General features: G+C 37.7%; 1 protein-coding gene across 1 annotated transcript; it reads left to right on the forward strand.

The window, feature by feature from the left end:
- Window positions 1–4,928: 4,928 nt before the first annotated feature.
- LOC140158330 (IgGFc-binding protein-like) lies at window positions 4,929–13,704 on the forward strand. The gene is made up of 2 exons (XM_072181424.1): window positions 4,929–5,042; window positions 12,068–13,704. The coding sequence occupies exons 1-2, from the start codon at window positions 4,982–4,984 to the stop codon at window positions 13,381–13,383; spliced, it is 1,377 nt and encodes a 458-aa protein (XP_072037525.1). The 5' UTR covers window positions 4,929–4,981; the 3' UTR covers window positions 13,384–13,704.
- Window positions 13,705–17,497: the final 3,793 nt, after the last annotated feature.

Genomic DNA, 17,497 nt, shown 5'->3' on the forward strand with positions numbered 1-17,497 from the left:
GGACTTCGTATGGTTACGGAATCGATCTTTGAACGGTCCTCCTGAAAGTCCTATGTATACTTTAGATTCCACATCAGATGTTACAGTAGCCTTGTACACTATTGCTTCAGTCAAGCATTCTCCACGGAGGGGACAATTTGCTTTGATTCTACAGTTGCATTTCCTTGCGGTTTCGGTTTGTTTATGAGTCCTTATTTTGATGACCTTATTATTGTGTGACTTGATTATTGACCTCATATTTTTCATGCAACTGTAGCTAACCTTGGTATTATTGCGATTAAATATCTTGTGCAACTTGTGCCCTCGGGGAAAATGCTTGTTTATCAGTTTGATGAATGTTCCGCCGACATTTGTTTTTACGTTCTTGCTGTAAGGCGGGTTAAACCATATTATCTTCCTTGAGCGGTTCTTCTTCTTTCTCGTTTTCCTGTTGTCTTCTTTGTTGCTGCTGAATTTGATGGATCCGTCGTATCCGCTGGATTTCAGTGCTTCGTTGTAACATGGTGCAGCTTTTTCAAATGTTCTTTGGTTCGATGATAGCCTGTTGATTCTCTTTTCTATGGCGGCAGGGATGTGCTTGATGATTTGTGGAGGATGGTTGGACTGTTTGTTAATGTACATTGGCTCATTATTTGGTTTCTTGTACGGTTGATGCACGCCGGTTGCCAAGTTCATGTTTATGTCGAGGTAGTTCGAGGTAGTTCGAGGTAGGGCAACCCATGGGTAAAACGTGACACTGATAACGCATTCGACGTGCCCATGGGGGCATATGACGGGGCCGAAGTATGCGAACTAGTAGGCCTTTATATTCTCACCAAAATCGAGAAGGAGCTCGATGCACATCAGGTAGGATTATACAGAGACGATGGTCTCGCAGTGTTAAAGAACCACTCAGGCCCTCAAGCAGATCGTAAACGTAAAAAAATCATACGTATATTTCAGTCTCTGAACCTCAAAATAACTGTGGAGACAAACCTGAAACAAACCGAAACCGCAAGGAAATGCAACTGTAGAATCAAAGCAAATTGTCCCCTCCGTGGAGAATGCTTGACTGAAGCAATAGTGTACAAGGCTACTGTAACATCTGATGTGGAATCTAAAGTATACATAGGACTTTCAGGAGGACCGTTCAAAGATCGATTCCGTAACCATACGAAGTCCTTCAGACACGAGAAATATGAAAAGGAAACTGAACTTTCAAAACATGTTTGGAACCTTGAAAGAAGTAGGCCTAATTCCAATTACGAAATCATCTGGGAAATAGTTAAGCAATCAAACACTATGAGACGAGAATCCGGTCAATGCAATCTTTGTCTAGAAGAAAAACTTTATATTCTAAAAATGTCAGAAGAAACCCTCTTAAAAAAAAAAAAATCCGAACTTATCTCAAAATGTCGCCACGCAAGAAAAAAGAAGTAGGCGTAATTAAGTTGTTGTTTTGATTTTTGATTTGCGGTGCCATTAAATTTTCGCGCGAAATTCACATCTATTTCGCGTAGGCCTATCCGCGTGGGTCGACTTTGCGTATGTTTCATATCCACGCGTCTTTATGCGTAGACCTATCCGCGTAGGCCTACTTTGCGTATGTTTTTTCGGTTCCGTAATCAAGGATCATAACAACAACAGAGCAATAGTCTGACGATCGCCGTGAGGCGTGAAACTACTAGTTACTAAATGCTGAATATTATTTAGCCAAAATTGTTTTATTAACTTTTGTTACCAGTATGCAGTTATTAGTTTTGAGAAAATGCAAAATTAGTCAAAAATTTACCAACTTAACATAAGTAATCCGGTTTATGTTTTTGATTGGGTGGTGATCAAGCGGGATATCGAGCAAGCGCAGCGAAGAATGTACCCTATGGGAATGCGTAACGATGTCATTACGTGGTAACCCTTGTATATTTCGGGTTGTGCAAGATGGGAAAACCCCAAAAGGGGAGGGACAGTGCACGTAATGAGGCATGGATAATACACGCCCATCCCTTTTCTTCAAACGATAAGAAAATAAATAGTAGAGAACTCTCTAGACGATAACTCTAAAATATCATAAATCAATAGGACTGTATGGATACTGATCTATTTCGTTACGTTAACTAAGCAATAAAATGTCATACATAGTGCAAACTATTCTTTTTGGATTCCTATGGCTGTGGAGCCCAATTGTTAACCTTCGACCTTTTTGCTAATACTCCAAAGTGGTAGATGCGTCATAATTTACATAATAAGGGGTTTAAACAAGAATCACACATTTTAAATGAGATTTTAACAAAATGTGTTGTGGTCGTGATATTTTCTTCAAATTTGGGTTTTGGTATAATTGTCATCCTTTTTTCTGCTCGTTTATCTGTACTCTGTTTTTCAATTTTGACAATTTTACACTAAAAATGAACCAAATTGCTATACTCAAGGGTAAATTGAGATGTAATTCTTATTGCCAATCAAAATGAAGATATTTAGAATATCAATCCATGGTCAAAGACAATAATAAAATTATAGATTCCAGATATTGTCAAAGTGAATTTAAACTCCGTTATTGCCTGTCATTACAATGCAAATGAGATGACATTTTGACCTTGGATTTCCACACCATAATAATCCTAACATTATAAGACCAAGATACAAAATAAAATGACGATTTCCGTTTAAGTGGTAAACATGTTCTTTCCTTGTATTGGTTCATTTAATTGTCGTTGCAACAATTCAATTCAGGTCAATGATTGACCTACATAATAAATCACAAGCACTGTTAAGGGCTGGGGTATGAACGTTTGGACAGTATTTATTGTGGGACATTAGAGCACATCAGACATATCGAATTGCATTCTGAATACGAAGAATGTCATTCTGATATCAAATAATTTTGAATTTTTGAAATTCGCAATTTAATACACATTTTATGGCAAATCATTAAAAATTGATATTTTTGATATTTAACAGTACTTGAAGTAAACTTTTTTTTTCCCAAAACACTAAAAAAAATTAGGTCTTTTTTGGGAAAAAATCCATATCTTCAATATGAAAGTTCAAAATTTTCAATTGACCGTCGGCTTTTCCTCCCTGCTACATACACTTTAAGAATATATCATTAGATTTATATAATTTACTTCGAGGACTGTTATATATCAAAAATTTGAAAAATATCAAATTTTTATAATTTGTCATAAAATTTGTATTATATTGTGATTTTCAAAAATGAAAATTATTTGATATCAGAAAGACATGCTTCGTATTCAGAATGCAATTCGATAGGTCTGAGGTGCTCTCATGTCCCACAAAAAATACTGTCGAAACGCAATAAACGCTCATTTTAGATCCCTTAAGTCATTCTTTTAATAGCTGGAAGAGTCAGTTCCAAAAAAACACGATTTGTTGATGATAAAAATGTACTAGCATATTTATATTCAAGATAATAGTCGCAAAATTTTTTAATGTTTTGATCAAACAACACTATTTTTTATAAACAAAAAATAATAATGATGTTATCAGTTTTTTAGACATAGACTAATTCAATTGCGGCAAGTCATTTATTGGTTTATTTGCTGCTGGGTTGTAACCGCCCCTTCGGCATTAGACGATCAAGGGTGACAGCTTGGATACAGGTGAATCGACTCCCACCATAAAAGGTGTTACTCCTAACCGAATCCTTTTTAGCTCGATAAGAAAATAAGTATTGTTATTCCTGTTACCAAACTTAGCAATTCCAGTATTTCATCAGAAAGAGAAAGGTTTTTTTCGAACCATTAGATATTTAATATTGCATTTTTAATGAGATAATAGGTTTGTCCCCAGTCTGCGAATAAGAAAAGCATCGAGTTTTTGATCTAAAACATGCCTAACTTTGTTCGTTACTGCATCAAGTGCAACTTTTTTGGTATGGAATAAGTAATCACCATTCTATTTTAATTAATATTGCAACTAAGATCAGGCCCGTACGCAGGATTTCATTTGGGGGGGTGCTGATTTTGAAAAAGTGGACCTTTTTCCAAGGGGGGGGCAATTTTGTGAAAAGTGGACCAAATTTGGACCTTTTGGTCCAAAAAAGTGTAAAAAACCCCATTTTTTTGCTCGCTACGCTCGCAAATTCTGCAATTTTGGGACTTTTTGTACACTTTGCCAGATTTGCCCCGCCCCCCCCCGCCCCCCCCCCCCCCCCCTGCGTACGGGCCTGACAAAGATACATGTTACAATTTTCTTCACATACAAGACATAAAAAAAGGGGAAAACTGACCAGCGGGGAATCAAAGGATGAATCCGAAAGGATACAACAGTGTCACACCAGCAATGAATAAAATTAAAAACAGGGAACATATGACACAACATCCAATGGGGGAGTAACACAAAACATTTAAAGCCATATTATAACATTCCAAACAAAATAGATTAGCATTTCTTTGCCATAAAATGTTAGCTTTTACTGTCAGATATATCCCATTTTATTTTTGAGCCGAACAACTACGGCAAAGCAAAGAAAATTGGAATTTATTACCAGCGCACATGTCGCCAATACGTACCACTCCTTCGGTCATGTTATGGTACGACCCTTTGTTGTGTATATCACTGTCCCGCACGCCGTGTACGTACTGTGTGTTATGAACATCGTGTATGCGTTCGACTAATAATCCATAATCTCAGATTTTGACAAAACTACAGCACCCAGAGTCTTGATTTTTGCAGGGTATATTGGTTTAATAACGTACAATTTAATCTTGTAAAAAAAGAATTTGAAAAATTTAGTGAGGGCGTCCTCCTCAGCAAATGTTATAATATGGCTTTAAATAAAGTTAACATACAAGACAGTCAACTATAGTCAAGAAATTCCGGAGCTTAAAAATGTTTAATGGAATTTAATGTAATTATTTATCCATAGTCTACTTATTTTCGGAACACACTTTAATAGGGGGAAGTGACTTGGTCTAATTTGCGTCATAATACTGGTTGAAAGATATGAATTAAGTGTAAATCATTTCGATATACCAATGCCATGGATTTGGTTCGTCATTTCACGATTTTGTCAGTTTTCCTGACTATCTTCATAACAGAAAGTAAGTATGCAAGGAATATTTATATTTCGAATTATGTTTATCCGTTGGTTGTTTTGTAATGTATCATTTCAAAATGTATGGTTGGTTCTATATATTAATGAAAGTACGTATAGGTATGGTAGGCCTGTATAATGCGTGTGGGGAATGTAGGTAGGATGCCATCAAATTCTCTTTAACCATTTCAAATATTCAAAACACTTTTCACGATTATAGCAGGGTAAAATAAACTACATAATTTGGAAAAGAATTATTTTGGTACCAACATTGACATAACTTTCGTGTCACTGAGATTTATTAATTATAGATGGATTTCCAAAGTAAAATTTGTCATAAAAGACATTTAAAATCAGCAGCGACAGGTTTATTTGTACTTAAGGACAGAATTTAAGTAATTTCAAGAGAAAAGCACCGTATGTCTATATTGTCTATCTCTTATTCATTCTTTCATATACGGTATGTACAAGCATAAATTCAGGCAACGGAAATCAAGTCAAAACTGTGCAGAATATGGAAATAACATTGCAAAGAGAATACAGCTTCAGAACTCATCATGCTTTCCTACTCTAAGTAAGATTCATTTCTATCTAAACTTTTGTCTCAGTAACCATGGTAACAGATCAGTTCAATAATTTCGGGTAGACTTAAATCGAGTTAAATTTACCGTAACCTTGTGGTGGACGGTATCGCAAAACTCGACCAACGTATACGACGGACGCTTTAGACTGTGTTATTTGGAGGCACAACATCAAGAACATCCCATTGAAATATATGAAGTAAAAAACGTTTTACTACCCGATTGCAAAGTTGAAAACCTTTTGAATGGATTTTCTCAAAGAATAAACTATGAAACTTGGATTTTTTGATATATGATTGCAACTTGGACGCGTCTAAGATCAGTTACCATAGGGTATTAAATAAAAGGCACTAAATTTAATGCCACGTGACCCATGGGCGCCGCCATACCAAGACCACCAAGTGATCAGTAGATGTGCTATAATGTTAAGAGATAGAAATTTTTCAGACAAATATCATCAAAATGAAAATTTAATAGGCAACTTGATTATACATACGGGGATTCTGTTTTTTAGTATGTTTTCTAGAACTAAATTTTGAAAGTTTTGGTCATGTTATGGTACGACCCTTTGTTGTGTATATCACTGTCCCGCACGCCGTGTACGTACTGTGTGTTATGAACATCGTGTATGCGTTCGACTAATAATTCCATAATCTCAGATTTTGACAAAACTACAGCACCCAGAGTCTTGATTTTTGCAGGGTATATTGGTTTAATAAAGTACAATTTAATCTTGTAAAAAAAGAATTTGAAAAATTTAGTGAGGGCGTCCTCCTCAGCAAATGTTATAATATGGCTTTAAATAAAGTTAACATACAAGACAGTCAACTATAGTCAAGAAATTCCGGAGCTTAAAAATGTTTAATGGAATTTAATGTAATTATTTATCCATAGTCTACTTATTTTCGACGGAAAAAAAGTTATCGACGGAAACTCTCACAATAATACTACAAAGTTGCAAAAAACGACAAATTTGCTAGAAAATTTGGACATGCATCCCGCCTTTCCAACTGAAATACGCAGGAAGACCACCCGCTGTGCCAAAGGTCACTTTTCCAGATATCCTGTCTAGACGCTGTAATGTCAGCGCTCATCTGGTCACGTGGGCATTAAATTAGGTACCTTTATTTAAATGCCCTAAGACGACTGAAGATTGCATCTTAGATTGCATCTTAGACTTCTAAGTTTCAATCTTGGACGTCTAAGGCTAGGGTATAATATTTGTCGTCTTTTGATGCTATCGGCCATCCATACATGACAATGCTATACATGTAAACCTCACGCAAACACATTCACTTCCTTTTCGCATTCAAATGACTCATAGCTTCCTATAACCTTGCACAAAAAATACAACGCCCAAAATCTCGTCTAAATGAAATGATTTGTAAAAGCTTGTACAATTAATTTGCTACTAATGCCTGGAAGAAACGAAGAAGGGACGTTTTGCCCGATAGTCATAATATTCAACTTAGTCAGGACAAGTCTACATGTAACTTGATTCATTCACTTCCTTTCCGCTGATTCCCATAATGTGTCAAGGATTACTCTCCCAACTCAAACATTACATGTGTGGTTCTGCTTTCCCTTGTATATTGATATTACAGTCATGGACAAAAGTTTGGAATATTTTTATTTTTGTATCAAATGCAGTTTTCAATCATATTAGGAACAGGTTTATTGTTCTGAAATAGTGCTTAGTTGAATTTAATCGAAAGATACAAATGTCCGTCGATGTTTATATCACACAGTTGGTCAATTAAACAAAGAATTACCTGATGAAGCGCATTACAATGGAAGGATCACACAATCGCAACACTTTTTGGCGGTGTCTTTGTATCACAAAATGAGATTAAAGACACTAGCAAACTTTATTGTTTAAACAAAAATTTAAACTCTCACTATGACTTGTTCAGATAAGTCTCTTGCTTGAGAAAACACAGCTCAATATTTGGTGTGTCGACCCCTTGCCAGCTCAAGGTCATGTACGCGACGTGACATTCCTTCGATCAGGATTTCCAAGGTTCCTTGTGGAATATCTCGCCAGCAAGCATTGAGGGCGTACCTAAGTTCCTACAGGGTGATTGGTTGGTTGTCCATGTTTCCTAACCTGCGTTCTGCCCATAAGTTCTTTATAGTGTTCATATCCGGGCTCAAAGGTGACCAGTCCAGGCGTCCAACATTCTCATTTTCAAGGAATTCCTTCGCATGGAGGGCTCTGTCCGCCGTGGTGCTGTCATCTTGGATCACGAAATTGTTCCTGAAGTCTCTTCTTGCAAACGGGAGCATAACTGTACCAAGAACATGCAGGTACTGGTCCTGGTTCATGTGTCCTTCTAGCATGTAGAGGTGTGATTTCGAACTACTGTGAAAGGCTCTCCATACTGTGATTCCACCACCAGCTCCCTGGACTCTAGGCAGGATACAATCCTCAAGTAGGGCTGACCAACCTGTCTTCAGACCTTGAATCGGCCACCTTGTCTGTAGAGGAGGAACCGGGCCTCGTCAGTGAAGATCACATTACGCCAGTGGCCTACTGTAAAATTCCTATGTCTCTGTGATCAAAGTAAGCGCGCATGCCGATGTCTTTTCAGAAGTATTGGCTTTCTTATTGGTCGTCTTGCGCGAAAACCTGCACTAACCAGTCTATTTTTCGCAAGTTTCCTGGAAACAGGCGCGTTTATGGACCTCAGCCATTCTGTTTGTAGCCGAGATCCAGGCTTCGTGCGGCCATTGCGAAAAAGTCTCAGGAGAGATCGGTCTTCCTTGGCTGTTGTCTTTCGGGGCCGACCTGACCTTGGTCTAGGTGTAGTAGTTCCGGCCTCTCGACTTCTCTTCAAAATTTTAGAAACTGCACCTTATGTAATTCCTAAGCCGACACCAATATCCTTCTATTTGTAGCCATGATTACGTAAGTCAATGACGCGGGCGTATAAGTCTGCACTCAACTCGCACCTCATGATCAGAAATATCGTATACAACAGACAGATGCAACAAAGTAAAGCTGCTTTCTTCACACGGTAATGCAAAAGCCAATGTAACCTTATGAATCATATTGCTAAAATAACTGCGAAAAGGAAGCCCGATGGTTCATTGGTCAGGCATAAAAAGCCATTGTCCTATATTACGTATTGTGTGATATGGAATGGTACCTAATAGGTCTGTCACACTACGACGGACTGGATTAACGTACATCACCGAATACAAAAATATTTTATTCGGTGGAAAAATCACCAGTCCGGCAGAAGATTCGGTGGGATTTTGGGTCCGATTCCCGTTCGTCTCTCTATGCGTTGTGGCCGCTAATAACCCTGCATGCGTCTTATATCCGATCGTTCAACGTCCGACAAATGACCGGATATGGGGGTCCGATTCCCGTTCGTTTCTCTATGCGTTGTGGCCGCTAATAATCCTGCAGGCGTCTTATATTAGATCGTTCAACGTCCGACAAATGACCGGATTTGGGGGTCAACGTCCGACAAATGTACGGATTTTGGGATCCGATTCCCGTTCGTCTCTCTATGCGTTGTGGCCGCTAATAATCCTGCAGGCGTTTTATATTCAATCGTTCAACGTCCGACAAATAACCGGCGAATCCGTGGCATGTGGCACCAACAGGGACGTCCACACTATCAGAAAAGTGGGGAGGAGAGGGTGTTTGAGAGGGTTTTTGACCCCTTAGAGGCAGTGACGTAGCAAGCACTTTTTCAGAGGGTGAACAAAGTGGGGAAAGACAACTTTAAGGGGAAAACTTTGACGAAAATGGTCAAATATTGGCTAATAAGTACAAAAGGGCTACAAATCTGATATATCAGGGCAACCAGAGTCCGGGGGCAATAGAGGTGAGGAACCTTTGGACAATGAAGGCCCAATTGAAGCCATTTGTCATTTTTTAGAGCCGCAAATTGGTGAAACGAAAGCCTAATTAAAGCCATTGAAAATTTTTCACAATTATTGTATAATATAAACAATTGTTTTAAAAATAACACGTGGATGTCCATAGCAGAAGCAAAAAGGAAGACTTGTCCATTTTTTAAAATGAAGGTCCAATTGAAGCCATTTGCATGGGGACTGTAGGGCCTATTAGGCCTGGGCCTATTGTGTAAAAATTTAGTTTTAAAAATGGAAAATTTGGACACTTGTTTTTGGTGCATCATTTTTACACTATTATTGCCTTAAACAAAAAACAAAGAAGGCCCGAACTGAATTTGAAAAATTTAAAATTTTAAGATATAAGACTTCAGACTCGTAATTTCAGGTAAAGCATGCATGGATTGATATGTTAAAGTCAGTAATAGACCGTCTTAAATACTGATTTTGGTGACAAAATGGGAGTACAAAATGTCACGGGCCCTACATATCGACGGGCCGGCAGTAATTTTCACAGGCTTTTGGGCCAAGGAACGACATTTAAAGCACTGCCTATAATAATCACAGGCCTATACTTAGGCTTACTATATACTATCCTGGGCCTACTCAATAACGTATACAATTTAACCTGTTCCATGTTTTCTCTTCTTTTTCTTTCTTGTCAATCACTAAAACTGGTAGGAATTTGATATTGCGTCCTCTACCCTTCAGAAAGTGCCCCTCCCTCAATATGCTCAATACTACTTACATGCATAGGCCTACTAAATTACGTGCAATTTAACTTTTTCTCTTCTCTTCTCTCTTCAATTTTTCTCACTTTCTTTTCTTTTTTCTCTCCTTTCCCCCTTGTATTGTCGACGGACTAAACAATCATCACCTAACACGAAACGCATTTGGCGGATAATAGCAGGACATATGAAGAACATAAAACGAACATTGACGAACACTAACGGATTTGCTAAAATACCATCCGTTTCTTATACGGAAGACCGATCCGGTGTAGTGTGACACTAACACGGTCTGGGTCAACGTACATCACCGAATGCATAAATATGCTATCCGGTGGTGAAGGCCTCACAGGAACGTATTTGCAACGAACACGGGCCGAGTGCAACGAACAAAGAACGAACATGAACGAAAGGAGAGCGAACAAACTCCGGCAATATTCAGCACCATACGAACACACATCGGATAAATACCGAACATGTGTATTCGGTACACTCCGTTTCAAGTTTTGTGCATGCCGATGGACTTAACGAACATCACCTAACACGAAACGCATTTGGCGGATGATAGCAGGACATAAAAAGAACATAAAACGATCATTGACGAACAACAACGGATTTACTAAAATACCATCCGTTTCTTGTACGGAAGACCTATTCGGTGTAGTGTGACAGAAGCATAAGACCTTGCCAGATACCCGTGATCCATTTTGCATGGCTAACGGGTCATTGATGGTAAGAAATCTGCACTTAAAAACAGAACTATGCAAAAAAATAAAAATATTCCAAACTTTTGTCCATGACTGTATATTGATATAAAAAATTCCTCGATATATTGATCATGTTAATTCGTCGGTCGCAACACATAGTGTCGTACGGTAATTTTGGTCATTTTTATGAAATTTGTTTTAAAAATCAAGTTCTTCAAGTACACCAAGTAAGAAAGCTCAACTACCGTAAAACCCCGTCTACAAGCATATATAGTGTTTTTCATAAAAGCTTAATTAATTCGAAGCAAGCGTTAATATACCAATACAATTGATCGGTCTTAAAATAATACTTGTTTGTATATGCTTGGATCAGAAGCACATTATATGCTTGTAGACGGGGTTTTACGGTATACTTAATTAATACTGCATTTGTTCTGCAGGTATGCCACTATGTGTTGCGACCAACAAATTGCATCATTAATTATTAATAATATGTTTTCCCTCCAGACGTGTTTTCTGGTAGTTGCATTGTTTCTGCATTTGTAACGCTACGAAAGCACGCTTGGTGGTTGTGATTGACATTTCGTTTTCTCTAAATGCTGCTATATGTTGTAAATAATCTGGGTTGATAGGATGAACAAATTATATAAATCTATAGGTATTTGGTTTCGAATTGAAATCTTCCGCTCTTCTCCAGTGTGCCTCTGTGGTTCAATTGGCTAGAGCGTCGTGCTAGTAATACGAATGTCGCCGGTTCGAAGTCGCCGGTTCGAATCCGGCCAGATGCACTTCAACGTTTATGTGCGATGGCTGGTCTGGGTAAAGATTAAAATTTGTTTTCTTATAAAAATATGCAGTTCTGATGCCTTCCGCTAGGAATGCGACGAACATAATTCGAACCTAATACTTATAGATCATGAGATTTAAATCTTTCGCTCTTCTCCAGTGTGCCTCTGTGGCTCAACTGGCTAAAGCGTTGTGCTAGTAATACAAATATCGCCGCGCCGGTTTGAATCCGGACAGATGCACTTCAGTGACTTCAACGTTTATGTGCGCTGGCTGCTCTGGTAAAGATTAAAATTTGTTCATCCTATCAACCCAGAGAACTAAGTATATAATTTCTATATTCTTTCTTGTTTGTTTTCGTAGGCTTTGGTCAGCTTTCTAATCAAAAGGAATACCAATTTGTGTTTGGAATTCCGCACGCAAGTAACCCATGGACTGTACCACATGTGTTGATCACAACGTCTTCGACCGATTCTATTGAAACGACCCTTTCTATACCTGGCTTTGGCTTCGAGTCAGTCAACCTTGTAACCAGATCTACTCCAGTCGATGTATCCTTACCAGATAACATTCGCATGGATGCCGACGATGGAAAACAGAGGAAGACAATTATTGTCACAGCATCCAATGCTGTGTCTGTCTATGCTTTCGACAATGAAATAAACAGTGGGGATGGTTTTCTTGTCATTCCATCTTCACAACTTGGCACGCAATATTATGCAGCATCTGCGTCTTATAAATACGAAGATTCACATAATTCATTTATCTGCTTATCATCTCTAACTGATGACACATCTGTCTTTATCAAAATAAAAAATGGACAAGAGCACAATCTTATTCTTCATAAATACGAGAGCTATCGGTTCGACAGTTTGACAGATCTCTCGGCGACGTTCATAGAGAGTTCTAAACCAGTTGCGGTGGTATCCGGTGGACACCCTGCTGGATCAATACCCAATGGAGAAGCAATTTTTGAACAGCTTCCACCGGTCCACAATTGGGGGAACCAGTTCCTTCTGACACCATTCTTGAGCATACAGACGGGGTATCTTTACAGAGTATTTGCTGCCAAAAACTCCACCAGACTCAACATCAATGGTAACTCATCGATGCAACTTGATGCTGGGGAATATTATGAGGGTGATATTTCAGGTGACATAATCGTTTCGCTGACGTCCAATCTCCCAGTTATGGTAATTGAAATTATGAGAGATTACTACGACAATTTTCGTCGAGGTGATTATGCAGATCTCTTGATACCACCAGTGAAGTATTACACCAACAATATAACGTTCCCTGTGTTCAATTACAATTATGGTCGTCATGAAGATTACTACATCAATGTAGTTATTGATTGCAGCATGATAAACGGACTCTTATACGATGGCAATGTATCAATGGTAGGATGGGATCAACTCACAGGTGAAGACGGATCTATGTGTGTTGTAAGAGGGAAAGTAACAACAGGAGTCCACAGTGTTTCGCATAGTGACGAGTCAGCAAGATTTGCTGTATCTGTGTACGGAATATGTGATTGTGGGTCTGCGTATGCGTATCCAGGTGGGATTACATACAGCACAGACACGTCTAGAGGTAATCGAGAGTTAATGAAGTTAACGTTACTATATAATATGATCTGTACATTAATTATATTACCATGTATAACGGTTGGATTTTAAGTGGTAATACAGTTACTGCACCAATCATCTAAAACAAAAAAAGTACACTAATGTCATCTGTATTTCTTATATTCTTTTCAGATAAGGAAAAGTAAATATAAGTGTATGCATTGGCGGCTGAACCGGGCAATGGCGTAATCTAGACCCTGAAAGAAAAGTGTAAAATGATGCACCAAATGGCTTCAATCCCCAACACTATTATGTTTAAAGCAATAATTTATTAGGAAAAACTTGTTCACGAATGGTTTCAATTTTGGCCTTCAGTAACCCATTTGAACCATATTGCTTTAATTGAGCCTTCAGTTTGCAAAAGTTTCTCACTTCTCGGGGGTGGGGGGGGGGGGGGCATTTCCCCCCAGGCATTCCTTATGCATAAACAATTCGACCCTTTTCGTTCCTGTTTTTAACACCCGACACTTAATGTTAAAAGCAATAATTTATACAAATGACAAGAGTGAGAACTATTTTTGGCTTTTTCAAACTAAAATTGTACATAGTACCAAAATGGTCCACCGAATGGCTTCAACGGGGCCTTCATTTTGCTAAACTTTCAACTTTCTCACATCTCAGTGGGCATATCCCCTTCAGAAACCCCCACTGACTGGTCTCAAGTATCAAAATCGCCGCTGCTTCTAAAGTTTGTTCGGCTTATATAAGGCAGAAAAATAAGACTCATAATACAGGGTGTATCAAAATGATTGGTACCGACGACTTCTCATTTTTGCAGATATTTTTTTTACTATTTTATGTACTAGTTTGGGATTAATTGTTTAAATATTTGAAATAATAGTAGTTTTATCTTTTCCAAGAATTTTAGATCACAAAGATAACACATTCTGTTTAGAAGTTAAATGATTCTAAAGGAAAGTAAGTGTTTTTACACTTTTCATCGTAACGCTGGATCAGTAGCGCACCATTTCAATGCTTTATTTTACTACAAATACCTTGTGAGAATGATATGTTGAAAATCTTGGAAATGTTTTATTTTCCTTGTCATATATCTTCATTCATGATGTATATGTTCTAATCAATATTTATTGGTTGAGAGTAATGTCAATGCCGTTATACCTTATAGATTTGAATCGGTTGAATACTTTAGGTGGGGTGAAAGAAGTTTGTGTATTTACACCTTCTACGGTAATTTCAATTGTAGTGTAAGATGCATTGAGATTATTAAGTAGATGGTGTGGCAGAATGGTTATAGACGGTAGACAGTGTCTGTTAGGTTAGACCTGGTAAGGGTTATTGGAATGGCCCCACGGTAGCTCACGGTATTCCACACTTTCCCGAAGCTATGGACAGATGGAGAAGTGCAGACAGTTTCCAAGAGCAAGGAGGATCACATGCAAACATGGTATAACTTACAATATTTCAAAATTTGATATGGGCAGTTACAGAGTGGATCCATCCCAAGTGTGAAGTTCATTCAATATAGGACTTCACCTCACACTAGAGTCGTAAGGTAGCGACTTCAGGCACTATTTTTTATAAAGGTATGTGTAAAACAATTTTATATTATGTAGACTGAAGTAAGATGTTGATTAAGAGCATTGTATGCAATAAATAGTTCAAGCAGTGAGCCTATTCATCGTACGGTGTGTAAGTAAAACCATGGTTACGTCGATCTTTGTTTAAATGACAATAGCTACCAGATGCATCAACCTATTATCTTCAGATTATTAGATCAATAAGTTATCATATGCCCCTTTCTGTTTATTGTACAAAAACTATATTAATTACCAATTTTATATTTTTGATATATTTTTGAAAATGTCACATATCCCGGTACCAATCATTTTGATACACCCTGTACTGTGTATTGATATAGAATGGCGTGCACGCTGTTGGGCGCAGTGCTTACGCTAGTTGTGCGTTGTGTAATGCCTAACTATAATAGCGCACGCTTGTGCGTAAGTTGGGACTGTATTGACTCGCGCAGTGATGAAAGCCGAATAATTCCTGCGTTATATAAGCCGAACAAACTTTAGATGTGTGGATGGGATGTTTGTATGGGGGATGTAATTTAGGTAGGGTATTTGTATGGCCAGGCGGTTGCATATCGTGTCCATTGCATTGTTTAGCTCGATGATGAAAACTCCCCTCGAAGCACTTGGCATTTAAGGGCAGCCCATTGCTTTTTCGCGACTTCTGTGCGTCTTTAGCTTGATATATATAGCATGACACCATCACTCGCTGTCTAAAGTTTTTTCTCTCTCATTTAGCAATGTTTCGCAATACTCACTTTCTTGGATTATAATACGGTATATTTAACTATAGATATTGTGTTCTTTTCTTCTTTTAGAATAGATTGACTTCGGAGCAATTTACATGGCCTTCTTTACAGTTCAGAGTGATCGTCATCTGTGTTTTGTGCCCATCCATTTTTTTTATAACTTTTCCGGGTACTTATAAGACTGAGTGAGCAGGAAGGCCGTCGGTATTGGTCTCCAACAGAGTTGTTATTCAACGTTGAATTTATGATGCCAAATGTTTTCGTTATTTAAAGGTCTATACAGTGATGAGCTAATCCGGAATATTGCAAAATTTATCAAAATTCAGATCTTGGCACCTTTGTTAGTGTCATAGATGTGCTAACATACCTACTAGTGGTTAAAGCCTAAAGCCATGTATGAGTTTATGATCTCAAACATGACTATATTGTTCGATACTGCATGAAGTGCACCTGTTTTGGTATGAAATAAGTAATCACCAGTCTATTTGAATTAATATTGTACCTATTAAAGATATGTTTTACTATTAATAAATTTCTTCACATACTACAGGGTGTAACAATAAAATTTGTACAATTTTGAAAATAGAATGACACAAGTATGCTGCTTATGTTGTGGTTTGATATTTATATGTCTATCAAGGTAATTTCTTTAGCCACCAGCTAAGCTTTGTCTCAATAAAATCGCCGGTATAAAAGTGAAGATATGGCCAATTATGTAACCTAGTCTTAAAACCGCTTGGGCCACTTTTGTCTAAACTGTTACAAAAGTGACTGAATAGAGTTGGGACCATGGACGATGCTCTTATGATAGGTAGTTTTGTACAATGGGGTATTCGAAGTGGTAGAAATGATTCCATAATAGAGTATCTCCTTAAGTTTTTGAAAGTCACAACTAATCACTGACATAACAACCTCATTTACTAGAAATCGTGGCTGCAGCTCAACAACTTCAACCCCAATTCACGTTGGAAGAGCATATTTTTATGGTTGTGACATTCGGTAGCACATGGAGGCAAGCAGAAACCATAAGATTGTTTATAGCTCATTTTCCAAACTCATGTCTTCCATCAAGGCATACAAATACATATAACTATGAGAAGTATGTGGAATTTGTTAACAGAAATGCTGGCAATAGTGGTCGCCCCAGAACAGCTAGAACTAGAAGCCAAACTTAATTTCAAAATCCTATTGCTTTGTACTTATGGATGCAAAAAACTGTTTTTTTTTACCAACGATATCTCATGTGAGAAATTACTTTATTTATAAGATAATTTAAAAGAAATTTCATGACTTCATTTATAGATTTTAAAGAATGATCATATTATCATTAAGTTCATGTTAATTATAATGAAGAAACACGACTTATAATTCTTTTGTGTCAGTTCTTTGATGTTTAATGCACGATAAGCATATCTACGCGGTACAAACTTGATGTGCACAAACATGGCAAAAGTGGCCCAACACGTTTTCTGGATGTTTTAATTAATCGGACATAACTTTTGAACCCAAGCTAGTTAAGAAACCAACTAAACGTATTCTTTTAGCCAAGATATTACTGATTGTATTGCATATAACATTTGTGCCATAACTGTTTTAGTTCTTTTCTGAGAAGTCAAAATGCAATTGTATAAATTTTATTGTTACACCCTGTAGACAGTGAGTCACCTACATACTACAACCAAGGAATTCCGGAACTTGAATTTTTTAATGGAATTTGGCCACAGTCCCCTATTTTCGGGAAACACTTTAATAGGAGGAAGTTACTTTCATGGTCTAACTCGCGCCATGATAATGGTTGAATTGAAAGATACGAATTGATAGATATACCAATGCCATGGATTGGAATCATCATTTCACGATTTTGTCGGTTTTCCTGATTAT

Source organism: Amphiura filiformis, chromosome 8 (assembly GCF_039555335.1).
Source record: "Amphiura filiformis chromosome 8, Afil_fr2py, whole genome shotgun sequence".
NCBI lineage: Eukaryota > Metazoa > Echinodermata > Ophiuroidea > Amphilepidida > Amphiuridae > Amphiura > Amphiura filiformis.

Coding starts and splice junctions, on each gene's coding strand:
- LOC140158330 (XM_072181424.1), top strand. CDS start 4,982: ATGGATTTGGTTCGTCATTTCACGATTTTGTCAGTTTTCCTGACTATC. Junction 5,043..12,067: donor GACTATCTTCATAACAGAAA/GTAAGTATGCAA, acceptor TTGTTTTCGTAG/GCTTTGGTCAGCTTTCTAAT.